The sequence below is a fragment of the Pelmatolapia mariae genome, linkage group LG22 (genome assembly GCF_036321145.2).
Source record: "Pelmatolapia mariae isolate MD_Pm_ZW linkage group LG22, Pm_UMD_F_2, whole genome shotgun sequence".
In the NCBI taxonomy this organism is placed as follows: domain Eukaryota; kingdom Metazoa; phylum Chordata; class Actinopteri; order Cichliformes; family Cichlidae; genus Pelmatolapia; species Pelmatolapia mariae.
The window spans coordinates 19,938,003-19,965,350 of record NC_086245.2 but is presented as its reverse complement, the minus strand read 5'-3'; the positions used below and the strand labels follow the sequence as shown (position 1 = coordinate 19,965,350).

Here is a 27,348-nt window from a genome sequence, read left to right as displayed (position 1 = left end):
AAAGACTGATAGGACATGCATCTTTATATTTCAGCAAATTAGGATTTGCTCTTTGTGTTTCCATAAACTAGTCTCGCCCGCTGATGACTCACCTCACCTGCTCCCAAACTTTTCTTTACTCTTATATGGTTCTCGACTTTGTTTCACAGACACTAAACTACGCCCCAAACAAGAAATAATTAGGTGTAAAACCAAGTGTACACCAGGGTTTGAAAGTGAGGCGAGAATGACGTGTGACTACAATATGCGCTAAATTTGACAAACAGCAGTGGAGCATACGTGTACTGAGGTGCTGTAGCTAATCTCATGACTCATTACAGACGTCACAGATGCTCCTGTGTCCCTCCTGCTGACAGGTGCTCCAGCAATGGGAAAAAAAGAAAGATATTCCTTCATCCAGCTGCTCTGAAAGCAGAATTAAAATCCTTTACTAAAACCACTGAATATGGAAATGCACTGTAACGGTGGCAAAGAATTAGTATTAGATAACGTATGTGAGGATTACTTTGAAACTGAAGCCAGTTCAGGATTTTATGATAGTCCTGAAATTGTGATACAAACCACTAAAATGTAAATTACACTCACTAATGTGAAACAGAACGGAGCCACAAAATGATAACATACTAGCACAGTGCATGATCACAACATACGAATTCTGATATTAAAGTGCATAAATTACAACAGAAACAAACAAAAGCAGTCTTGATCTCTATAGCTTCTTTCCTGCTTCATGATTAATGTTCATTTTTTTTAATAACTAACTAATTCATGCACTATAGTGGCACCGCTGTGTAAAGAGGCATGGCCACTTAAAGTAACTTACAGATCAGGGATGTCAAACTCATTTCACATCATCGGACGCATAGAGCCTACGTTGATCCTAAATAGGCCAGACCGCTCAAACTCCACTTTCTGTCATTGAAAAGTTGTTTAACTGCACATTCAATCTCTGAGATTTCTCAATATATGAAAAAGTGGTGCACTTTCATCTCAGCGCACCTCAGTTTTTCTACATGATAAAAACACGCTGCCGTAGTAAATCAAAGAAATCTGTCAGCATGACTCTTTGGACTTAAAATGTAAAAAAAAAAAAAAGTGTAAAATTACAGAAAACATTTTGGTAACTCATTACACTTTCCAAAAATGTCCGGTGGGCTGGATCAGGGACGATTCTGGCTGCTTGGCTTTAGGTTTGACACCCCTGCTACAGATGGTTCTGTGAGTGAAACAATTTTTCACTAATATGGAATATTTCCCATGTGCCTCAAATGCTTATTGTCAGACAGATATAAAAACAGAGCTATAAAAACAGTATGGCAGTAGTTGACCAGGGCTAAATGAAAGCATGCAGCGAGCATCTCACCTTTGCCATCTGTAAAGTTGCGTATGCTGAGAATGTTATTGGCATCCGAATAATGGTTCTGTTTAATGTAGGGAGTTTTCTCCGGCGTGTCCTGCAGCTGCATGGTCACTTCCTCCAGCTCTTTGTCCAACTTTTTACCCAGAAAAAAATCTTCTGTTAGTTCATTGAGTATTACAGTTGATCACTTAAAGTAAGTACATTCTCACCCCATCACTTAACTATTGTTTCACACCAAGGTTTCATGAATTATCCACAGACAGCCTAGCTTACACACTGTGAGGTTATCAGCCAAAAATAAACCTAAATTAAGGTTTGTCTGGGTGTGACTGACTGCTGCAAATGCTACTTTGCCAAAATGATGAAGAAATCTTCAAAGAAATCTTTTTTAAATGACACTCTGTGTCAGTGTAACAGAACATTTACTCTTTGTGCCCACTGCATCGCTGTCCTGTCTGAAAGGTGATGAATGGTTAAAAGATGAAAACAAAGAAGCTGTAACTGGCTGACCTCTGTTATCCTCATACGGAGGCGGTGGTTATCAGTCTGAAGGCCGTCCAGTCGAGAAGTGTTGGCTTGGTTGACGCTGGTGACTGAGGTGGAGGTCTTGGAGTCTTCTTTCTTCTGATTCTGGGTGAACTTTAATCTGCGGTTCTGGGTGGCTGCGTCTGGGTTTGTTCTCATCGTAATTAGCTGAAAGTGGAGTTATGGGCATTAGTCACAGCTGCACTCTCGCACTCTAAAATTGCAGGAGTGCAAAAAAAATCAACACATAACTGTTTACGCTGCGTTTTCAGCTTTCAGGACTTAGCTGAGTGATAATTAAAAGCTCTAGTTTATGTCATTGCAGAGTCTTTCAGCCACGCTCACACACATACCCTCACTGTCCTATAAAAACTGACCTTGGGAACGAAGACCAAACAGAGCGTGATGGTGCTACAAAAGATGATCACCAGCGCTACAATGCAGAACTGGACATTGGGCTGGTCCCTCGTCAGAAAAGACACTGCAGCGCCGATGATGCACATGATGCCGACGTTGTACACGCTCATTCCGATATATTTGCTATCGTTCAGAGCGGGAATGCTCACATTCCTGGTCTCCCATGCCAGAAAGCACCCAAACAGCTGTAAGAGAAGAGAAAAGGAAGAATATGAGTTATGTTTAAGAGAAGATCACACAAAGATCTGAGAACAAATGAATGACTTTGGTCATAGAAAGTCTGGACTTGTCTTTCTCCATCAGTGACGTTTAAGCAGCTCTCATTTTCCTCCTGCTTGTTTACATTTCTGTCTGAGGTCTTTCAGAAGAATTATTCATTCTTAATTTATTTCTGATTGTTCATGCTAAACACTAATGGAGTGGGGGTTGTGTAATTTCACTTAGCTGAAAGCAGACAAAAATAAACTTCATTATATGATGACGTGGCTAAGGGCTGAGATACAATCTAAAGAGACAGCAGTTAGTTTCACGTCTGGAAAATTTTATGTGCGAGTGAATTGTTTGTTGCAGCAGCAGCAGACTGCTGAATAATTCACAGTGAGCTGTGTAAGATGGCCTGCCTGCTTATTCAAAGTCTAAATCAGAGTTTGTGGAATGACAAGCAGAAGAATTAATAGAGCAGTCATCGAGGCTTAGTGCACCTGAGGTGTGTGAGCATGTGGATGTCAGGTACGGCTGCAATGTACTTGTATGTGTCCATATGTGAGTTTGCATGCGTGTAAAAGCAGGGATGACTCAAGCCATAAACGTTTTGGTGTTGCGCTGTACCTCTCGGTGCCTCGCAGAGTTGACGGCTCCTGTCAATTACATCACTTTAACTTTCTGTACCGCTAAACTTCTTTGTTCCCGTCTTATTATTTTACATGAAAGTCTCTTGGCTTATTCCTCTACCATCTCCTCATTCCTTCCATCTTTCCTTTTTGGAAACTTTTAGGTAGTATTTTTAGCCAGGCTACTCTTTATTCTTTCAGTCTGCTTAAGATGAGTCATACATCACCAGAATCTAGCTTTTACTAACACCTAATAATGAGGAACATTTAGTACATGCTTTCATTTTCTCCAGTCTTGATTATTGCAACTCACTCCCTTTTCACATGCGTCCGTCAGCAAGCCCTAGCCCATTTTTAACTGGTCTAAAATGCAGCAGCTAGGCTGCTAAAAAAACTATTCAGCCCTCGCACATCGCTCCTATCCTTACTGCCCTTCACTGGCTTCCGGGGAAATTCAGAATTCCCTTTAAAATGTTATTAATAGCATACAAAGCCCTTCATAGCCAGGCTCCTTGCTATAAGGCAGACCTGCTGAGACCTTATTCCAGCAGTTGGCCTCTTCGATTATTCGATCAGGGTCTTTTAACTGTTCCAAGCTCTTACTTTAAAACTAGAGGTGACCACAGAGGTTTTCTTAAACTTTGTAACAGCTGAATTAGATCAGCAGAATCTGTGGTTTGTTTTAAAGGTTAGCTTTTTCTTTAAGCTTTTTCCCAATATTTTTGGGTCTTGTTTTTCCATTCGGAATGAATGTTTGACTGTGTGTTTGTATGGCTGGACATGTGCAGCACACTTATCTTTAATGTCTGGTCTATCTTCAGTCTCTCTCTTTTGTGGCAGGCATTATACAGTTTCTTCTTCTTCATGGAGATTTTAAAGCACATATTATCTAGCAGTGATAATAACTACACATTCAGAGTTTGCATGTAGCGTTAGCTGTGCTCTGCTGATGAGCTTAAAGTAACACAGATTTTTCAAATGAAATCACTGAGGAGAACCATTTAGTCTAAAGTAAGTCAATATCGCTGATCCAAAAAACAAAAACAAAAAAACAAACAGAAATTTACTTTAATGTCTGTAAGTGTTAAATCAGTAGCAGTTAGAAAAAGAGGCAATCAAGCCATAAACTCATACAAGTGCAAATGAAACAAGTAGCTTGACATATTGCAAACTGCGTGCTTTCATTCAGCTTCTCAAGAGTTAGATGAGAAAATCTGTCATATCTGTTTTCTGAAACTGTTAAGGAAAGTATAAAGTCAGGAAAAAAGGAAGCCATTATCCACTCTCATTTTTTTTCCCTTTTTTAATCAAAGCTTCTCCTGTGTTATTGAAGATTGTTCTCTTTCCAGGTCTTTGTATTGGAGAGAAGGGTCCTTCCTGATCCTCCAAAATATTCACCTAAAGTTTTAGGGAAAAAAATCAAAATAAAGCTGAAAGTCTGCACTTCAATCACATGTTAATTGTTTGAGGAACAATCCAGTGTTGTGGCGTACAGAAGCAAAATTACAAAAATTGTGTTTTTGTCCCAATCATCTATTGCATGTCTGTCCAAAATGGAAGAGGGACTCTTGTTCCTTCTGCACTTTGCTTTGTTTTTCCTGATTAAAAGGTGTTTTATATAGACTTATTGGTAAATATAAAGTATACACTAGAGATAGATTGCAAAAGAAAATCCAAGCCACATCAGCAGACACATCTGCAGATCAATCTTTACATTTGACGAAATCCTGTTTTCTCACCATTAGTAGCCCCTTGTAGGCATAGACGATGCCCAGCCAAATGGTCATGTGGGTGTTCTCACAGTGCTCCAAGAAGGGTCGGATGGCAATGTCTCGGCCTTGGGGGTCGGCCTGTTGACAAAACAACAAATAGACAAGAAAAAAAAACTGAGTACAGCTCCCACAAAAGTACCATTCTCATCCCAGAGATTGAAACATTGCTGTTCGTTTTAGAAAATGCAGGTGTTACAAAAAGTCACACTAGCACCGCTCAAGTTAGGTAGGTTTTCTTTAACTTTCCCTGGCTGTTCGGTTAGTTTAGTGTCCAAACCGCCTGGTTATGAGTAGGAAAAGATTGCTGTTTTGGTTCCTTCAAAACATTAACCCGACATGTTGGAAGACAACATTTAACTGTGACGGCAAGGCGAGTGCCACCCACTTTGCTATTGCATTGACAAACACTGTCACTGGAAGAAATGATAAAACCAACAGAAAAACACTCTAAATAAGCTCTAAATAAAGAAAGCCCTCAGTGAGCCTTTCGGCTGTTCTCACATTAGTTTTCGCTTTGTGGGTTATTTCACAAAGGAAATACAGACTATCCAATGCTCCTGCAAATTCAGGGTGTCTGTGATCAGCTATCCAGGTGTGAAATCAAACTGTTTCCCCATCACGGCCACTGGGCCTCTCCAAAGTCAGCTAAAGTTAAATTAATCTGTGCTTAGGATGCTAATGGGCACAACTAATGAAGCTTATTCATTAATGTGATTTACACCTCCTCCTTTCTTTCTTGTTTCTCACTCAGTCTCCGTCACGCTATCTCTTAATCCTGCCATCGTCTCTCCGTTCCTTCCAGCTTTCTCTTCGCTTCCACTTGTCTTTCGCCACAGCTCATGACACGAGTGACTTGCAGAGCAAATTAGCACCTGTGGTGGATATTAATACGCTAAAACACGTCACCTCCCCTTTCCCTTTTTCCCCTCTCGCTACCTTTGAAAAGCCTTTAATAAGAGCATTAGCTTGGCTGCATGGACTCATCTGAGGCCACTCTAATATATCAACTGTGAGACACCTGGGGCGAGGCCAGGCACAATGCCATGATGCTCTCCAGGTGTGTGCATGTTTAGTATTTGCAATAAGACATGTCTAATGTCTCAGCAGATGGTGCGTGAGCGTATGTGTGTATAAGCAAACCCAATAACATTTTTCACGAAACGTAGTCTGTAATCGAAATTCCTGGGAAACAAAAAAAGAAGAGTAAATAAAGGGAAAAGAAATACACTGAAAAGATTGCCTCATTTCCATCCTCATACCTATGACACTGTACTTTTTATTAATGCTCTCAACCATTCATAAATGCACACCTACACATACACACCCCAAAGTACCTTGTGCACTTGTCATTCTGACATGAATATTCTCCATTCAGCTCACATTAATGGAGATTACAGCTATTCAGGCCTCCCTTCATGACCTCGATGGATTTATATTAGTGGTTCTCTATAGGATGATGACTTAAAATGGGTAATTGGTGCTTAAAGAGGTGCCCTGACTCACCCGAAAGAAAGAAAAGAAAAGAAAATGGGCCCATAACACATCATTTCTGGGTATCCTTGGCGAGTTATATCATAGTACAGTTTCCTAGCTTTTATTCCCATGCCTCTATCGTAGAAATACAACTTCCACAGTGTTCCCTACTCAGCTTCTCTTCACTGCTCTTTCTGTTTCAAATGTTCAGCTCTGCACAGGATTACATATGCAGTAAGTTAAACATTGCAGATGGTTTGCAAAAAAAAAAAGAAATAATAAAAAAATACCAGACAGAACCCTTCCCTCCCCCCACAGCAACTTCTCCACAATCTTTAAAACTTCTGATGTCGCAAAGCAGAAACATACTGAAGACTGAGGATCGCTTCGGTGGCAGGGAGTTCACACACTTTGTCAAAGCACTCTCGTAACCCCTTCTGAGAGTTTCCGTGGCAGCCGCGTGGTTCATGTCGCTCACGTCTGAGAATATTCTGGGACGTGAGTTTTGGACTCTTGTTAGCTTTAGGTGAAGGACTGATGGAACGGGGTTTCTGCTTTAAAAGCCATCAGAGGTAGAAACCCGGGAAAGTGGGACAGGAGATGACGCACAGAAAGGCTTTTTTTTCTTCTTCTTTTTTTCTACATGGAACCACAATTAGTTGACACAGAACAGAAAAGGAATCCTAAGATTTTCATCGTGCAGCTACAGGGAGCTTCTACTTTCATTTTATTTTTAGCTTAGTAATGCTTTGAGCATGAGAATATCTGTGCATCCCTTATGCATGAGATGTCCTGGTTTTTGCCAAGTCGCAGGGCAGTAGCAGGTTACTGGTTTCATCTCTGGTCACAGGAAGTAATGCGTTTTTTAAACAATGAAAACAAGCAATCTGCAACCTGCTGACTACATCGCAGAGAAGGGCAGTATTTTTCTCTAATGTATACATGATACAAACAATGCTTACATTAAATACTTTTGTTTTTTTTTAACTTGTTTTTTTTTTTTGGCAGAAGACAACATTTTTGAAGCATTTTCAGCAATTTGATAACATATTTTTGTAATTATGTACTGTCAGACCTATATTGAAACAAAATCCTAAAATTACCAGGCTTTACTAACAGGAGAAGAAGAGCAGCAAAGTACGTTTTAAATTATCTGATGAAGCCTGTGAAAAAACTAACAATGAGTCTCCTTTGATCTAACTTTCCACTCCTTCTCCTTGCTCTTCTGATGTCAAATATCCACAAGCAGTAAACAGCCTGTAAAGACTAAGCCTTGAGACATTTATGTAATGGACGCCCAAGAAAGACAAATGCTGATTACTTTCACCAGCAGATAAAATCAGCGATGTTACATTCTGTTTTAGAAAAGACCGCTGACAAGTTGTTAAGATCGATTAAGACATTATTTTAATTCGATAACACGACATAACAGGCGATGTATGATGTAATTTCACAGCATTTACTGTCTAACTCCTCGGAATTTATGGTGTTATTATACTTGTACAAATCAGCAGCTGAATTATGTAGCATCTCCATTAATGCCTCTTGGCATACGTTCCATGTATCTCTTGTGTTCTGCTTCAGTGATGAAGTTGCAGTGCACTATTTGTGGCAACATTTAAATACGCACAGATGCGACAAAGTGCAAGCATCTTAGTTTCCTGATTTTTACTTTATCGATCAGTACAGCTGTGCTCAGTGTAAAGGATCTAAAGGATTCAGAGACGAGCTTGAATAGACAAAAATGAACCTAAATGTCAGATATTCATTATGAACCTTTGATTTAAGTTGTTTTGTTTGATCTATGTTGTCAGACCTCTTGAGAGCTTTTCTGCTGAGCAGCTTTACTCCATCATACTCCAGCATCTTTGTCATTTTTGTATATTTGTGTTTTTGGCAGAGCAGCCTCTTATTCCAACAACAATGCTCCAGGAAGTCACACTTCTTGCAAATCATTTTATTCATTCACTACGAGAGACGCATTCTGCATCGACGCTCTTTGCATAGTCGCAGCTCCGAGCAAACTTGTGTCACTAACAACTAAATGATAAGACAAAATGAGATATAATGCTTATTAGGCTTGGCTCTCTATCGCAGCAGAGCAGACAGGAGCTCTCGCCTTTTGGAGAAAAGCTGTCTGGGGAGTTGCCAGGCAACAAGGCTGTTGGCGGCAGGCGGTGGTGATGGCGGTAAAAGTGCCGGTTCGCTGTCATTTTTCAGAGCATTAGCCTTCTAACGGGATCACTCTGGGAGGGCTGCAGCGGGCACAGTGGTGGCAGATTGTCTATGGAGAGATGGATCTAGATGAAGCGACTGAGGGAGTGATAGAAGAGGGGAGAAGAAACGAAGGGTGCGACGGAGAGACGACCGGAGCATGAAGTATGGATGGAAAGATTGAATGTGAAATAAGTGGAGTAATCAAGGGAACGAACAGATCGAGAAGTAGATGATGCTGATCCTGTTTTCTCAAAGGGAAAACTTGAGGAAATCAGAAAGAGCTATGAAAAGGTGGAGATAAAGATTAAGATTCCAACAATCTGATACATATGTCATGGTTTTGCACAGGGATGAACATTTATTGTTTATTGTCGTAGCTGCACTTACTACACTGGCACAAGTGGCAAAAACCAGACTTGAAATCACAAAACTAAATTTAGAAATTCCTATTGTTGGCCATTTCGTCTTCCAGCTTCTGTAACTAAGCTTATGAACGGGATTCTGTTCAGCAAGTGACTGAAGTTTCCTGTTACCACGCAACAACGATGAGCCTTTGTACAAAAATAAAACTAGACATGAATATGCTCATTGTGATGAATTATCTATCTCAAAAAGAAGTCTATTTTTCCCCCCCACCCCAAGTCGATTATTATACTGAACTGAATTAATTAAAAGACAGAGCTGCCTGAAAGGAAGGTTTCAAAAAACCTAAACTGAATGATGTGTTCGGAAAATTTCACTTGTTCACTAAACCCTCATTAAATACTGTCATGTTCCTTTGAAGTGGTTTAAAAGATGAAAAGAGCTCAGACAAAAACTACAGCCGCATGGAGAATCCTGCCTCTCTGTTTTCCCGTGACTCCAAAAGTAGAGCTACTGGGGCTTGTTCTAAGATATGGATCTCGATCTGACTGTATCACGCCCTCTGGCCCACTGGACAGCAAGAATAGATAGACCAGTATGAGGGGGGGTGGAGAGCTCACTCATTGTCACCTGCAGCTACTTCACACAGAGGTGTGTCAGTGTGAAACATATGTCACTGTGGGTGCCAGCTTGTGCACATTCTGACTGTTTGTGCGCTGTGTATGCATGTGTGTAGAAATAAGCTATTAGGTAAAAACTGAACAGAAGAACTCCATCCCTCAAACCAGCCATTAAAACGCAGGAGATTTTCACCACTGTGAAAGAACGAGGGAGAGATGAGGACAAAAATAATATAGGTCTCTTGGCTAGAATTTTAGACTACTGCAACAGTCTGTGTCAGTGTAACATTGGGCAAAAGAGATGAAAATGACTGTGGTGAAAAAAAGACATGAAAAGCACCGGAAATGGGATTTACTGAAAAGATAACTGTCTACAGTGGCCATTTTTTAATCCCTTTTTAACATTACTTTGTTGTGATTACTGCAGAGATTAAATATATTTATATATATATATATATATATATATATATATATATATATATATATATATATATATATATATATATATATTGCACATACATAACACTAGAACATTTGAACTTTATCTGAAAACATCAAGCAATATTATATGATGTACATCTCGTAATAATAGAACTGCTTGGATTTTGTGATTTGTGATTGGTAATGTGTTGAACGTCAGCGGGTGGCATTACGGCTTTCTGATGCCAAGGGAATCGGCCCAGCCAACTGTTTGCCTGGGCACGGGGACAGAGAGAGAAACACTGATACAGTGCTGTCTGATGGATAGAGATGTCAGACAAACACATTATCCTGTGTGCCATACACTGTTTTCAGACATGAAAACATAGATTTTTTTTTTTTTTGCAATTATAGCTTTAAAATGGCTTTTGGAGATACCCAGAAAGTTCTATGTATACTGCAATATAGTTTATTTCATACTGAGGAAAGTGTAAAAATCAACTGGAAGTATTTAGCATACTGATAATAAGTGAAAAGGATGTAGGTGCTTAAAGGAATGAATGAAAAAGACATGAAAAAAAGGAGGATGAGAAATTGGAAGAGTGGCAGGTGGAAAAAAACCACATCAAAAACCCCAGAACGCAAAAAGATGAAAAGATAAAAGACATCCTGGCGCCAGAGTAATTTGTAGGAACTCATTTGAGAAAGAGCCAGGACCGTTTTCATGAACCCTCTAAGAAATTTTGAACAGCAGTAAAGGCCTTTAGACAAGCAGAAAGGAGCAGTGCATAGTTGGTAATTAGCTCAGCTAGTCGGACATGGAAGATGACACCAGTTCATGCCAAAAAGAGAGAGACCATTTAGGAACTTTTATTTCTAGACCCTACAACAGAAACAACTACAGATCCATGCATAAGCCAGATGTCAACCTTTGCATGAATAAATGATGATTTCTGCCACATCACTGGAAGCCTATTCCCAATATAACATTTCACACAATACTTTTGTATGTCTACCGTAAGATCAGGACTAACTTCCAAACTGGTCACTGGCACTTTCATAAGAAAAATGAGTTTTAGTTACCATCTGAACATGCATCAGACGCATCAGTAACCAAAACACAAGTTTTGAGTGGAGGACTTTAAACACAACATCTTGGAATTCATCCTGCATTATCCAACCTACTTTTTCAAGTTTTATTATATGTCCTAAATGGAACAGTTGGCTGCCTGCAACTGTATGGATTCTAGGCAATCAAATTCTTATACTTCCTATATTTTACCTGCAGCCAAAAAGAAATCTTTTCACACTGTGCACTGTGATCTGATACTGCAGTAACACTGGCAACAAGAAACAAAGCTATCGTCAAAACTGTTGGACTTGACTTTTAACCCTCTCCAGGCAGGCGTTGCCGATTTGCAACAGTTAAAAACTAACAACCTGATTACCCCACATACATATTTTATGAGGTTTTTTTACTCAGAAGTACCACTGCAGGACTTGGTTGTGCATTAGCAACAAAAACTTAATTGAGCCTGAGAGGGTTAAAACTTTTTTAGCCTTTAACACATTAAAATCTGCAATTTTCTTTCTTGTATACAGTAGCGGTTTTAGATACGGGCGACACGGGCGGCTGCCCGGGGCGGCATCGTGGTGGGGGGCGGCATCACGGGCATCGGCAAAAAATAAAAAATAAAAAAATTGCTCGTACTCATGCTGCCCCGACATCACGCCAGTGCATATTGGGAATGGCATAGGCACCGATCGGTTTTCTATCGCCCATTTGCTGGGAGTAAGGGCGCCCTCCGTTTGCGAGGTGCGCCTGCTGCTTGCGGCACAGGGAGGAGAGGGCGGGGCGGCGGGGGATTCACTGGCTGGCTGGAGCAGCATCTAATAACCAACTCGCAAAATAAAACAAAATAAAAACAAACCAACAACACGAAAACAGCAGACATCATGATACAGACTTATAATTTGCACCGATGTTTTTCTATACGCGAAAAGTGAGCGCGAGAGCCCTCGGTGCGCCTGCTTGCTGCTGAAGTCAAAGTAAACTTTATTGTCATCTCCGCTACATACAGTCCAGTATATAGAGAGACGAGACGACGAGGCTCCAGTTACAGCAGTGCAAGTAAACGAACAATAAATATTTAAGAGTAAAAAAATTAATATACACTTTAGGACTAGGGGTAAAGGGATCAATAACAATTTAAAATGTATATTTTATATTTTGTTGACTTAAAGTCTCACACACAACCCGTTTTTAAAGTTTAAAAAGAAGAGAATGAAGAGGAGGAGTGTAGCGACTTCCACAGTCGCTAGATGCTGGGGATGGAGCCTGCCTATTTACCTGACGCGCTGTCAACTGTACGCAATAACGCGAGAGGTGGAATTGCTTGCTTGTTTATTAAAGTGCTTGTAAAGTTTACAGAGCAATGTGATCGGCTCGCGATTCAAACTCTTAAAACATCACAGCTCTAATGCAACAAGGGGAAACTCGTTGTGCTGCGGTCAACAAAAACTACGGCTACCCAGCCCTCCTCTCTGTCAAAATCAAACCAGTGAAAGACAGACTGACAACGCCCTCTTAATGTCACCGCTACCACCCACGTGACTCCCGTTACACATCACCATAGCAACCAAACAAATGAAAACCCAGTGATAATTAAAATTCAATACGTTTAATTATGGCTCCTACAAGGAGAAACGAGCAAAAGATACAGGTAAGCAGATGTGTCATTGGATAATGGCAGGTCATGTATCCTATAACTTTCAGAATACTTTCTTAATTATGTGGGTTACAGTTCCTCCAAGGAGAAATGGTAAAAATAGTTACAGTAACAGACTAAACTCCAAACAATATATACAATAATATAATATTAATTAGTCAGTGTTAATTGTTGATTTGTCCTGTTCTCATTGTATGACGAATTATGATGTTTGTTTAGTAGCCGTTTGCATACTATGCATACTCTCTCTCTCTTCATGTGTGTGTGTGTGTGTAATAGATACACATATCTACACTATACCCAAAAAAGAGTAGAAAGCCAGATTGTTAATACTATTATATGATGTGAAAATAATGATTTAACACACCACTAAGTGCTAACCTAATTAGTTTAGAACATGGGCATTTTTATTTAAAACAATAGCAGGGGGTATCGTATGTGGTTTTTTTTAATGCAGGGTATTGCCAATGCTGAATTGCATATTTTTTTATCTGACTACTTTTCAATGCGGTGTTTTGCAAAAACAAACAAACAAGCAACAACAAAGACATTTGTCATACTGCCATAAATAGAGTGATGCTGAAAGCTTGTAATTCTGAATCTCATCTCACCTCTCCACAGAGGTGATGAGATTAATAAAAGACATTTCCACACTTATCCTGAGGTTATCAGGCACTTTGCTGTTCTGTGGCAGCAAAGCACCTGACTGTGTCACTTGAGCGTCAGATGACAAACATGGGATGACGCACAAAAGTCATCTGTCAGGGTCTAAAAGACAGAAATCAGTGGTAAATGGACTGGTTCTCACATAGTGCATTTTACTCTGTATGAATACTGATTTACTATAAGACACATTCATCTATTCACATAGATTTTCTTTCTTACTCTATGAATCAGGCAAATTCTAACGATCACAAATTCACCCCCTGATAGATGCATCAGGGGCTCAGTCTCTTGCCCATGGACACTTCAATGCATGGACACGAGGAGGCAGGGATTGAACCACTGCCCTTCTGCCTGATAGAGGAGCTGCTCTATCTCCTGAGCCAAGGCTGATAACTTTAGGCCTAACTTATACTTGAGTTGTACTCTGACTTTTGCTCTTTGGCTAGTAGCTGGAAACACTTTTTTCTACACAGAGAATCTTCACTTTTTAAAGTTAACCATGTTTACAGCTGTGATACCGTGGTAACATAAACATCCAAATGAGAACATAACATAATTATCACAGTGTGTACTGAGGTCACATCAGATAAGCAGTGTGACCATTTTCTGGTTCACTCTTTGTAACCAGAGGGGATGCCTACTGCTGGCCATCAGTATAAATGCAGTTTTAAGCAACTTGCCTGAGCTTCAGTTTTGAGATCCTGAGGCTAGGGCCTTATCATGCTGTACCATACCATTTTATTTATGAAGCACTTTCTAAAACAAAAACAGGGCTGACCAAAGTGCTGAACAATAACACCAAACATAAAAGGCCAGAGGGTAAAAAATAAAGAGCCACAAAGAGCTGTAGACGTTAAGCAATAAAGGAGTAACCTAAAATCACAGTCATGCTCACACTGGGTCAAAGGCCAGGGAGTGAAAGTCTGTATTTAAGCAAGATTTAAAACTAGCTAGTGAGGAGACTGCCTGAATGACAGTGGCAAATCATTCAACAGTTTTGGAGCTGCAACTGTGAAAGCCCTTTGAGTTTGCATTGCGTCACTGGAAGCAGTAAAAGCATGTAGTCTGCTGAGCTTAGGAAGAACAAGGTGGGACACATAGGTCAAGCAATTCAGACAGATTAAAATGAGACGCGATCATTAAGAGATATGTAAAAAAAACGGAAGCCAGTAAAGGGAAGCTAAAACTGGAGTGATGCGCTTTTGCTCGCTTGCACCAGATAAAAATCAAGCATAGGTGATAGGTTTGTAGCATAAACCTATTCGCTGGAACGTTCAGGACAATTTGCTACACAGCAAAGAACAAGACTCAAGTAGGCAACATCCTTGTGTTACTCATGCATGAGGAGGCCTGCCTGGAGCCAAGTGTCGTTCCACCCACTTGACCTCCGTCAGACTCTCAGCCAGGTTCCCCATAGCACTCCTTTTATTGTGGTTACATACATATGCATAGTGTCATTAACATATAACAGCTTACATAGGTATACATGTGAACAAAGAATACCCTGTGTGTGTGTGTGTGTGTGTGTGTGTGTGTGTGTGTGTGTGGTCATAAAATGACTTCCTAACCCTGCTGGCCTGGAAGTCCAGCAGTTCATCTAAACAAAATGCACTTAGACTAAAACAGACATAGATACGTTTATCCTACCATAAAACAATAAGACAAGGTACGACCTCTCCCATGCTCCCAGGATGTGGGTGTGAAAGCCAGAGTGCTCTGGAATGCACACAACGTGTGTCTGCAGACTACTCAGGATCAAACTTCTATTAATCTACAACTAATTATAAAACTCTAAGCATATATGAGTAGATATTTCTAAGCATAAATGACAATCAACAATACAAAACCTAACAATGGGTATTTTGCACAAGCTGTAGGTGAGCAATGGAGGGCTGGCTCATTCCTATAAAAAGCACATTGCAGCAAAAGAGACGAGACATAAAAGAATGTATTAGAGTTTCAAGGTTGCATTTGGATGGATAAGGGTTGATTTTTGACACCAGCCTCAACTGGATAAAGCAATAATTTTCCCAATGTGTTTATATGAGTATTGAGCTTTAGAGTAGGATTCATTTTATACCTACTGTAAATTAGTGATAAGGATTTTGTCCTATGGGGCCAGAGAGGAAATGTTGATGCAGGGGGATACTTGTTGGTGCTACAGTGTGCTACAGCTACACTGTTCTACAGTAGAAAATAAAACTTTATCTAAGTTATCTGAATAACAGTGAAAGGAAATATCATCTTTTTGGAAAATAGCACCAAATGGGAGCAGGTATAAAGAGAAAAGAAGGTCCAAGAATCGAGCCTTGTGGTACCCCCAGGGGAGTTCAGCAGAGGTGGAGGTAAAGTCATCAGCGCTAACAGAGATGGGTGTCTTTCCCAATATGTCAAACAGGACTGTTGGTATCACATTTATATGCACTGCATCATTCATTAGTACGTAGGGTTATTGTTTTGAGGGGCACATTTTAACCCAAAACACAATCTTTCCCTACAGCTCATGAATGAAAGCAAAAGTAAACTGTGGTCTCTCTTACTGAAAACAGGACAGCACGTTCTCAGTGTGAGAATGAGAAATGAGCAGAAGTATAGAAAAAAAATAAGCCATCAGGGAAGGGCAGGAAGGAGCTGAGGGAGATAGCTGAGGGAGGGAAGGGGTGGCCCAGAGAGGCTGACCTACATGCAGAGGGGGCATGGTGGCAGGGCAGCAACATGCCGCTGGCACTCCAAGTTGTGGGTCTCAGCCGTCCTTCACAGTATATGTGAACACCATATAACTGTATGAGCGCGTGTGTGTGTATATGTGTGTGTGTGACTGGGTGAAAGAGCTTGTGTGGGTTTTACTGTAGTGTCCTAGTCATACCAGATGGGTGACTAGGATATTCCACTCCAGTGCATCTTCACAGATATTATTCTGCCTCACTTCAGAGGGAGAACTGAAGGTAGAGGTGGAATGAAAGAGGGAAAAAAACAACAGAGATAACGAAACACGAGTTCACTGTCCTCTGTGCTGTCTCCACACATGCATACACTTTAAACTGTTCGGTCTTTAATCTTCATTAAACTACAGAATTCACATCTCACCATTCAGTTTCCATCCCTCTTAAGACAGTCTCCTCCTCTTCCTTTCCACTTCCCCACTAATGAAGATAAAGCGATCTCTTTACTTAAATGTGTCTGTCTGCATTTCAATATTTCTGCTCTCTTGCTTGCTTGAGCATCCACCCCCTTTTCTTCCTTTTTTCATACTAGCCTGTAATCCCATTTGAGGACTAATCCCTCTGATAGAACCGTGGCCCAACGACCTTCCAACCACTACTGGGCCAAATTGGCATAAACTGTGAAAGGGTTTTTTCCCCCTTCCTTCTTTCTGTTGTTCTCATCTCTGCAAAGAAAAGGGCACAATAATATTTTGACAAAAGACTGATTTCATGTTGTTCAGATAACTGGCTGACCTGCCAGTGCTCGACAAAGCAGAAAAAAACCCCTAGAGCTTCAGGCAGAGAAATTAACCACTGGTTATGGGTTCATATTCTCAGTCTACTCAGTGATGATTGTCTGTGGCTACAGGAGCCTGTACTTCCTGTATCCCCCCCGCCAGGTACCAGTAGATGCTGTATCATCTATCTGTGTAAGAGTGTGCTTTAATCTGAAGCATTAAATTGGTCTTGTTGTGTCAGCTGCATGTGTCAAGTTGAACTTTCTTACCTGAGATTCACATATTTGTATTTTTACCAGCATGTGAGGGCTATGAATTGAAAAATTCATGAATCGTCACATTATCAACGAAGTCAGAAGTGTGCTGCGATCCCTGGTTAGTAGCACTAAAACATTTACTGCAGAATGCTGTGTTTTATTAGCACTGTCATCACCAGATTCATTTTCACAGTGTGATACGTTTTGGGTGTTCTGTGCAAGAGTTGTGCAACCAAACATGAGAGGTTTACTTTTTTAATATTTGGCAATAATTAAATAAAAATAAATAATGTAATAATTATAATAATAATTATTATTATCAAATAACCAGATGACTTTCTCCAGTGCTTTTGAGCAGCCTGACTATATCCTATATAGTTACATAAAGAAGAGCTAAGTAATATATGCAGTGCAAAGAGAGAGTAGAAGCAATGGTGATATATGAATTAAAGTAAAATTGTAACAGACAACTCAATAGTGATCGGTCATATTTTCAGTCTGAGAGGTAAAATGCAATGTTGTTTTTTGTCCTAACAAAATAGGTTAAGATAAGGTTCTGCTCCTTCCACTGTCACAATTTAAGCACATGAAAGTCACACAAACATACACACATGCGCACAAGTGAAGTCTAAAAAACAGACATTATGGCACAAGTACTAAAATAGAAACAAGTAGATGAGCGCTCACAAACAGACTTATTTACTCACTAATGCATTCGTATTATTACGGCACAATGACACACACGAACACACAAAGCTACATTATAATGAAATATGCACACACTCACACTGGTGCAGCTCCCTGGGCTCCGACGGGGAGCTGCCTTAACTGATTTATTAAGAGCTAAACGCGTCATTAGTGTAAGCGGCTAACCCTGAACGTTGGACTCATTAGAATATGCAAATGCTGCGGTATAGCCTCACATTCTGCTCAGGCTTTTGCTATCAAAGGCTCCAAACGCTTATGTGGCTGCCGCTCTTTAACACAACTCCCCGCCATAACCCTAGCTTCCATCAAACCGCCCATCTGCGTTGCTGTATGTTGGGCGCAACTGTAACTGCCTTATGTCGCTGTTGCTGCGGTTTTAAAGGTGGCGGGTACATCATTATGAAAGTTTGTACGGTGCTGGGGAATTCCATGTACTTGTGGGAAGTGGTAGCATGACAGAGAAGTGGGAATAGTGTTAATGAGATCTGTGTACTGCTGGGAAGCAGGTGCATCCTTTTAGAGGTATGATTTTTATTCTGGGTTTATACATAGATAAGAATATCCAGTGATCTAGAAACTTAAAGTATATCCAGGTACACTCAAAGCTCAATGGTTGCACAAAAATGGCAGAACTAGACTAGAAGCTGCTGTAGCATCAGTCAGAGCTGAACAGGAGAGTATTTGGTCAGTGAAGGAAGAACAAAGAAAAGCACTTCTTTTTTCTAATGACTGCCTTTGGATTTAACCACTGGGAGCACTTTGCTGATCTGATTGATACATGCTGGTAATATATCATCCAATCACCTGCCAGATACTTTTTGATAGTGCCTGCCACCAAAGAAGACCTTCCAGACGGTTTTGTGTTAACAAGACATCTGGTGTGACCCTGCTTACTAGTGTCAGCATTATAATGTGTTAGGAGATGTGCTTAAAATACAAATAAATAAATAAATATTCAGTCACACGTATTTCACACAACAGATTGTTTCTATTTTAATTCTACCTGTCTCCACTAGCTCATCTTCCCTCAAAATTAGTGTGTTTAAGTGCAGAGGGGACTCTGAGCATTGCCGTGATGCATTGATGAATTGTTGATATTTGTGTCTAAACTCATTCTGTGTATGGGGCAAAAGTGACCGCATTGCTAACATGTGAAACATAAAGACGTGATGGCAGATCATCTGTGGAAATAAACTACAATTTCCACTCACATGTCCCTCCCCATTATCTAAACTTTTAAAATCCAGTCCACTCAAAGACACACCCCTTTAACACCCCGGTGGACTTCTTCATCTGAAGGGCCACAATCAGGGTTTGTAACTCAGTCGATTCAGTGAGAAATGAAAGCCACGTAGAACTTGAAGGATAAGCCATCTAATATGACGAGTTACTCTCATACATCACCTCACTCTTAAGTATTTCCTCTTTTTTCTTTCCAACTCTGATTTCCCTTAGCGCCATCTCTCTTTTAGCTCCATGTTTCACCTGGTGCTTGAAAAAAGGCCCATTTTCCAGTTTGCAGACAGGTCAGTGTTTGATGACTCCAAACTTCATCTTCAGATATGCTCTTCTCTAGGACAGATTGGCCCTCAATGTCCCTTTAAATCATAGGTCCCATATATTAGTGAAAGTTTGAGCACCCAAGCACTACATATTTACTCCACATTTTCCAGCAACAAACACACACATAGCCCTGCACAATTTCCAAAGCTTAATTTAACTCTAGCTCCTGATTGAAGTACTGAGGATTGCAATTACTGATGCCCTTTTCAGCCTTCCTGCTACACTTCTCTCAGCTCTTTCTTGATCCTTTGCCCGCTTTCTTTCTAAAGGCACAAAATTTACAATTTGGTTTAATACCTGGAGAGTCTTTGGTGGCATTGGGTTTTCTTGTAAACCAGTCTTAGTCATTACACACCGCATTACACTGAAATAAAAGCCCATCATTATGTCATCAATAACCCCTTTCCATTCTACCTGCTTCACTACATTTCCCATCATCCTTTGTCAAACAAACGCGTGCCAAAAAAGGGGGGTTTGCTGTCAGGAATTAATTTCCGTTCATTTTCTCTTCCTGCTTGTTTACAGTGTCTGACAGAACACCATCCTCATATATCATATAAAGTCTTCCTCAGGAAATTACTGGAAATGACCTGTCGTGTTAAACATTAATTGAACAGAGAAGACCTATCTGAACCTGCCATGAGCAAGTGCACTATGTTCACAGAATGACTTAATCTGCTTACAGACACATTCATCTCCAGCACCTAATAACATCAAATGCAACAGTGATTTCACACAATATGAAAGCAGACTATAAATGACCTATTTGCAAATATTCATTTATCTTTATACAGGATGAAATTGGGGCAGGAAATCCCCATAAGGTAGTTCCCTATTTAAAGAATCCAACACAGTTATTCTCCTCGAACACGTAGTCATTATTAATGATCACCCATAATGCATATGGGTGCCAAGCAGAATCTCTGTACTTCCAGCATGAAGAGAACACACTATCCTCTTTTCAGGAATCTCTCCCTATACGTATTTTTCTCTCTACCTCATCCTCTGTCCCTGCAAACCGAGAACAGTAATTGAGTCCTCCGAGGCCTCAAGTTGCCATGAGCCCTGTGTTGTGGCTGCTTAATTGGCTGTGTTATTCACAAGTGAATCATGTTGTACTGTACTGCGTCAGTGGTGGAGGCCTTTGAGAAGTGTTTGTCTTCTTCACCAAGGGAGCAGATGGAAAAATTTATACTAACTATATATTTCCTAGTCAATGCATGTGTGTCTGGGAACTGTGCTTTATACTCTGCTTTCATTCTCATAATCTTCATACTTGTTAACATGATAACTGTATCCTGTACATTTTCCTTAGCATTGCCATTAAAAAAAATCTCACTATCTGTCTTCTTATATATCTTTCTATAAACAGATATTTGCATATTAAGGTGTACAATCTGTAGGCAAGGGCCGAGATTTTTGGACTGAAATAAATCTTTAACTCCGTGACCCATGTGTGGTCGCCCTGATTATCTCTCTTCGAGCCAAGTTGTGACAAGACACTCTTGAACAGCGTGTAAAGATGGATATTTTCTGCCTTGCTTGCTTCACGCACTGAAGTGTGTGTGTGTGTGTGATTGCATGTGGAGACTAATAGGAGCAGACAGCATAATGCATCCCTTCTCCACTTCACCCTTCCATCAGCTGGCTTCGGCTACAGGACTCAGGTGTTTCTTGACGTACAGTCAAAATGCAAAAAATGTCCAATGGCTGCACATGGATTTGGAATTGAAGAATATTATCTTGGCACATGTGAAACAGCAAACCATGTGAAAACCTTATGTAATCACTTGCTTTGTTAAAGGTCTCTTAGCAGGTGGAAGGACATTAGACCTAATGCAATTATTCCACCTCAGTGGTAGCCGCATTAAGAATTTTAAAGGATGAAAATCATTTGAAAAATGGATTAACAATTTTATTTGCATTGCAGAGCCTTGCATCCACCACCTGTTCTCCACCTGAAACTTCTTTCTTTTTTGATCTTTCTCTCCTTACTATATACCCCCTTTTTTTTTAGCTTCCTCCTCCATTCCTATCCTCTCTCTATTCCCTAGTTTCAATCTATTGCCTGCGGGGTCCAGCCTCGTGCTCAACTTTTGGGAGAGACCTAATGATGCAGAAATGCTCTGCAGGATCTCCATGATGCTCTGTGAGAGCAGGAAGGAAGCGCACACCCTCATACAAAAACACAAACACAGGCACACATACAAAATGCACACTCAGGCACAGCTGCAGAGCAACAATTGCAAGTGCCCCCCAGATGCCCCCATACACATGTCAGGGGCAAGTAGTGACAAGAATGTGAACAGTGTGTCACACTGAGAGAAGGAAGAGAAAGTTATATGATAGGAGCATCAATAGCAGCCTGCAGGGGCTGACACAATGAGTTCAACGCCACTGGCTTAATGTGACAGTCCTGCCAGCACCTTGCAGCCTCTGCATGGAAGACATACACACATACACACACATTCACACACACACATACACACGCACACACATGGACATTTCCACATAAGCTTGGGTGAGTCAACACTCCCAGGGGGCATCTCTCCACCTAGCTGAAACTTGGCTCTGACAAACACAACACCTTATGGTTAGCTACTGGTGGTGCCCAAGGAGGGACAGCAACACAGGCACCGTTCTTATTCCATGTCTCTAATATCTCTAATAATGCACAAAGCACAAACAGCGCTTCGTGCAGCAATCTCCGTGCACTCCTATTCAGTGCAACATACCCTTTAACATAAGCCAGCAAAGGTTTCTCGCCTTTCGTTGTTTGTGTTTGTGTTTGAGAAAGAGAGACAGAAAGCAGTGTGTATACAGTGCAGGTTGATCAGCCCTCTGCTACATCAGCAGCAGGCAGGAAATCCATAGGAGCTTGACAGTCAATTACTTCAACTGTCATTGGCCTGCCATTGCTGGCTTCCCCAAGGACAGAAACCAGTCACTCCAAAGAATGATGCAGGAGCACCAATCCAAGCAAAGTAGTATCCCACCTGAGCCACGGAGGGCAGGTGCATTCTCAGGTAGGAAAGAGAAAATAGGTATTGATCATTACATTACTGGGATGGTTGTTTTTGGCCTGTCGATGTGCATGTAAATAATAAATAAGTAATTAATGCAGAATGCTAGACCATAAAATAAATGGGAAATAACATACCCTCTCTCTGCTTACCTGAAGAGAAGCAGATTCCGGCCCCGTGAGGCCTGTAAAAACACTCATGTGTTGCATAAAAATATATTTGTGTTAGATGAGGTCACACAAATATCTTCTGCTGAAAATGAAACTAGTCAAAAAAGTATTTTTGAAACTGACTGTCCTCAAGGCGGAAAATTAGCGCAATCAGATTGCAAAAGCTTCCCGCTTCTTTGTGATGACACAGAAACACACACTCAGGCACGCACACTGAAGCACACCTTTACTTTTCATCAAATTCTCAACCTATTTCCTTGCTAATCCAAAATATCTCCTCTACAACTCTGAAAACAAGCCCACTGGCTCTTTTCTCTATCGCTGCGTTCCAGTCAAAATGTAAAAAAGGTACACAGACAATTCCTGTTAGGAAAGACAAGCAAAGACATGTCCAAGTTCAGGATATCATGCATCTAATCAGTTATCCACTCTGTCATCAGCAGCTAATCTAGGAAGTTTTCAATGCATCAAATCAGCATCAGGATCTAGTTTCTGGTAGCAGGAGATCGGCTCTTGATTTCATTTTATTGATAGAGTTGTTGATTTTTCATTTGTTGATTCGTGTGTAACACTAGATACTCTTTCCAAACAATTCAAGCATAGTTTAATCATGCCACAAAACACTACCCAGGACGGCTGTCCAATTTCAGGACAGCACCCTGCTGCGTGACCAAAGATTTTCAGCAGTTACAACAATTCATTTAAGCCTTTAACTTTCACTCCAGGGTTCTTTTTTTTTTTTCTTTTCACCTCATTGAGAATTCTGTTGTAATTTTTGAGGCTACACATCCGGTGATTTTTGCCTATCTACAGAATATAGCATTAACAAGTTGAACAAAAGATAGATGATAACAGAAATCCCAGCAGAGAAGAGTAATATCTTCTCTCTAATGTGCCGGCCACACGGAACTGGCAGTATGACAGAGATTATTATTATCGTCAGATGGTCAGATGGTGCTTGTTTTCATGGCTCAGCTGGTTGAGTTTGGCCATCGGGACCATCACCAGGTGCTGCCACGTCCTCTCTCAGCACAGACCTGCCATTGGAGGGCACTGCAGGGTAAGTGCATTCCCTAGCAGGCAACAATGTGACTAGAATTATGAGGGAAGCATATGATGATTTTTTTTACCCTTGGAGGATAGTATCAGATTTAGATCATATCGGTTTATCTAAATGTAGATGGATTTTATAAAAGCTTGTAAGGAATAAAGGGAGGCAGAAGTAAAGTTCATAAACAAAGAACAACACTCACACTAGGAACAAAAAAAAGCAAGGAGAGTCCAAAGGGAAAAGAAAAAAGTCTATAGCACACAATCTGTGGGCATGTGATGCTGGAGTGTCTTTGAATTAATTTAGTCCAAAATGTAAGAATAGAATTTCTACTCTGATTGAGGCAGATTAATTAAAAACCAAAGCCTTGTTAATTATACCCAGCTATCTCAGACAGATGAGGCCTCTGATGCGTTGCCTGTCGCTCCCTGTAAAGCTCACCTCAGCTCCTCTGGCGCTGTCCCACTTTAGTTCCAGCTCTCCTGTCTCTAACACATTTTACAGCTGGGAACATAAGTTCACGCCGCAGATAAAACAACAGCCCCACTTTGACCCCTGTTAAAAGGATTCCTGTACTTTAATTCTATTCTCACTCATAATTTGTACTTTTCAATCTATGCATTAGTAATAAGTGAAGGTTTACACTTTTCTTTGACAGCTTTTTTTATTCTACTTCTTTTTTTTTAAGTGGATGCTGTGATAGGCACGACGCAAAATACTTGAGGGTCGAGTTGGGACTGTGCCGCAACAAAATGCTACTACTCCCTTGCTGCCACTTCTCATTTCTTTCCTTTTATAGGTGTAATGAAGAACAGCGAATACATCTCGCTCCCTCCCTCTCATTCTTGCTCTCTCCCATCTTTCGTCTCTCCATTTCTCTGCCACCTTATCGATCCTCCAATCCAATCAGGCTCTTGCGGCTACGTGAATCTCATTCTGAGGACATGGCAGCACATTTAATCTGAACACAAATCAATAACAGTATGTCTTGTGAAAGAATGCAAACTGTATATGTATTTATGCATAGGAAATGTGTGCGTATATAAAGCTGGAAACAAGAAAAGTGCTGCATATTATTAGTATGATTTTAACCGTTCAGGCCTATATTTAAAATGGTCTAATACCTAAGAATCTGTAATCTAAATTTAAAAACTTCCACTTTCGACTAAAGTGCTACCTCCTTAGTGAGTGATTAGGATAAGAAAAGGTGATATATTGGTCATGTGTAGATAAAATGATGCAGATAAGTGAAGTAACAAGAAATGTAGCTTTCCGTAGGTGCTTGCAACCTGACACCTTGCTGCAGATACTATATAAAAAATACTGCACTGCTGTTAGGACGGTTTTGAAAGTGCTGTGTAATTCTTTCAATATTACAAACACACACACACATACACACATCTCTCCTATGGTTGCAGTATAGACTAAGTTTGCTTTTTTACCTTCAGAAACAAGATTCCACTCATACGTCCTCTCTATCTTTGCTCTTCTGTCATGTATAGTTACTGCGCACTATAAAATGCTTTAACGGAGCGCTGTTATTTCTTATTTATTTGTTTTCACTGTGCATCAGATTACATCTCAGCAATGAACACGGACACAAAATGTCACGCATGGAGCACAGACCCATTAGGATCAGAGCCTGGAGAAATAAAGTCATAGGCAGGCGGAGCAAACACGTACACACACAGTTTTCAGTAAAGGCAGTCAATGTTGCACAGTATGTCATTCAGGTTAATTACCGGACAGATGGTTGTCAGCGCGACTGGGTGGGTGTGGATGTGCATAACAGGGAGGTGGCGTGCCTGTAGCATAATGACACCTCTTCTGTAAACATACATATGCAATGCATTTACAGTGGTAGGTGAGAAGTACAGTACAGTGCACTGAACACGCCGACGTAAACTGACTGACAATCAGTAGACTCTGTTTGCAGCAATGGAAAGATCTCCTCCTGCCTAATCATTTCCAAACTACTTTGTCGCTCTCCCTCTCGCCATCACCTCTTCTTGCTCTTTCTCTCTTTTATGCACTCCTAACACCCCTTCTGCGTCGCCGCGCTCTCACTAATCCACAGTGACACATCTCACCATTCGAATCTCACACAGAGAACGCCTGCCTCGCTGCAGCTGATAATGTGCAATGCGCCACAGAGAAGCAATCAGACGATTTAACACAGAAATAAACAAGCAGTTCGCACATGACAGGTAATTTGTCATTAATGACTGTAATTTTCAGCAGTCGTATCTACTTCTGGACCGCTATAGTTAACATGTCAACATGCGGCTGTTGCTCAATTCCATTGTGAAAATCACATATTAAAAAAAGCCAGAAGCATATGGGCTTAAGCTATATTGTCATATAATGTTAAATGAAGCAGAGCTGGGACGATGTGTTTCGTTTCTAAATCTGGAAATTATGATAACAAATCTGTGATGCATAGCACTGGGAGAGCTCATGCTAATTGCAGCAAGATGCTAAATGTTTTCACCCTGAGTAGAGGCACTAACATTCTCCTGATGTACTGTATTTAACTTTGTGAAGGATATAACTCTAGTTTTTTGTCTTATATTCATACAATTACATGTTGGATGTCAATAAGTATGGCCAAAGACTGAAATGAATGAGGTCACCAAATGTATATAAAAAAAATCTAAGTATAGGTAGAGGTTACAACTTAATACATCATCTCAGCCCAAAGAAACCTCTGACATGTTGTTCAGACGTTCTGTTTGGGAGGAGGAGCCAATCAAAAGAAAGTAAGCTGAAAGGAGGGGGAGATAAGCTTAGTTCAAATAGTGGCTGAACTGAGGGGCTACACCAAGCCATAGCACAAAATAAATAAGGCCACTTTAAACTGGATCGTGCAAAGCTTCTCCAGTATTATTTAACAATAAAACTATAAATGACTTTCTGAAGAGCAAAACCCCCCAAAAGGAGCAAAAAAGCACTATAAAGGGCAGTAGAACACTTAAGTGGATGAGGTATAGTTCAAGTAGCACCATATAGTTTACATCCCGCCCTCCCAGTGCTCCCTGTGAGCTTATTGATCCAGGAAATTCATAATCGCTCTCTGCTCTTTGTGTTTCCGGAGGTTTGCAATGGCAGAGGTGGCTGCATACACCAGAGGACAGACAAATAAAGGGAGGGAAACCAGGCACAAGGACAGCCTGTCACATTCACTCAAGTGAGAAGACCACAATAAATAGGACATATTTATTGCTACATTACATAAGGATAACTTTCAGTTTCAGCATAGTGATGGTGGGAGCAGAGTTCTTTGGCAGGGACGGTGTATTTAAAGAAGACAGGAGGTAGTCAGGTGTAAAACACACCCTAAGCATTGCTAGGCTAAGATGATAAATTTGACTCAATTTTGTTAAAATGAAGACACAGGTACGTTAACACAGAAACCTGTGTGGCTTTTATACATTTAAAATGCTTCACATCAGATTATCACTTAATTGGAACCAATTTCCTCCTCAGTGTTTTGTTCCTATCACCTACTCCAACCCCTCATTTTTATGTAAAGAGCATTATTAATAACGGTTAAAGCAGCGTGTGCAGGCTGTCTGTAAAAAAGATGCTTGCAGATCAAAGTAAGTGGAAAATTCACACAGGTCAAATCCAATCTCAACCATGCTACTTACTCCCACAATGACAACAAAAAAAGGGGGGGAAAAATCTTCTTGGCTCTTTGAAGAGTTGAGTTTGGAAATGACAGTGAATAAAATCACAGGTT

The 27,348-nt window shown here is 40.5% G+C and overlaps 1 protein-coding gene across 1 annotated transcript in view; it reads right to left on the bottom strand.

Moving 5' to 3' along the window:
* gabbr2 (gamma-aminobutyric acid (GABA) B receptor, 2) overlaps positions 1-27,348 on the bottom strand; it is a 186,771-nt gene that overhangs the window by 11,641 nt on the left and 147,782 nt on the right. Inside the window, exons 14-17 of the mRNA XM_065470984.1 lie at positions 4,872-4,982; positions 2,263-2,487; positions 1,871-2,053; positions 1,364-1,493 (exon numbers count right to left, since the gene is read on the bottom strand). Of these exons, the coding sequence (XP_065327056.1) occupies positions 1,364-1,493; positions 1,871-2,053; positions 2,263-2,487; positions 4,872-4,982 (649 nt within the window). The remainder of the gene's footprint in view (positions 1-1,363; positions 1,494-1,870; positions 2,054-2,262; positions 2,488-4,871; positions 4,983-27,348) is intronic.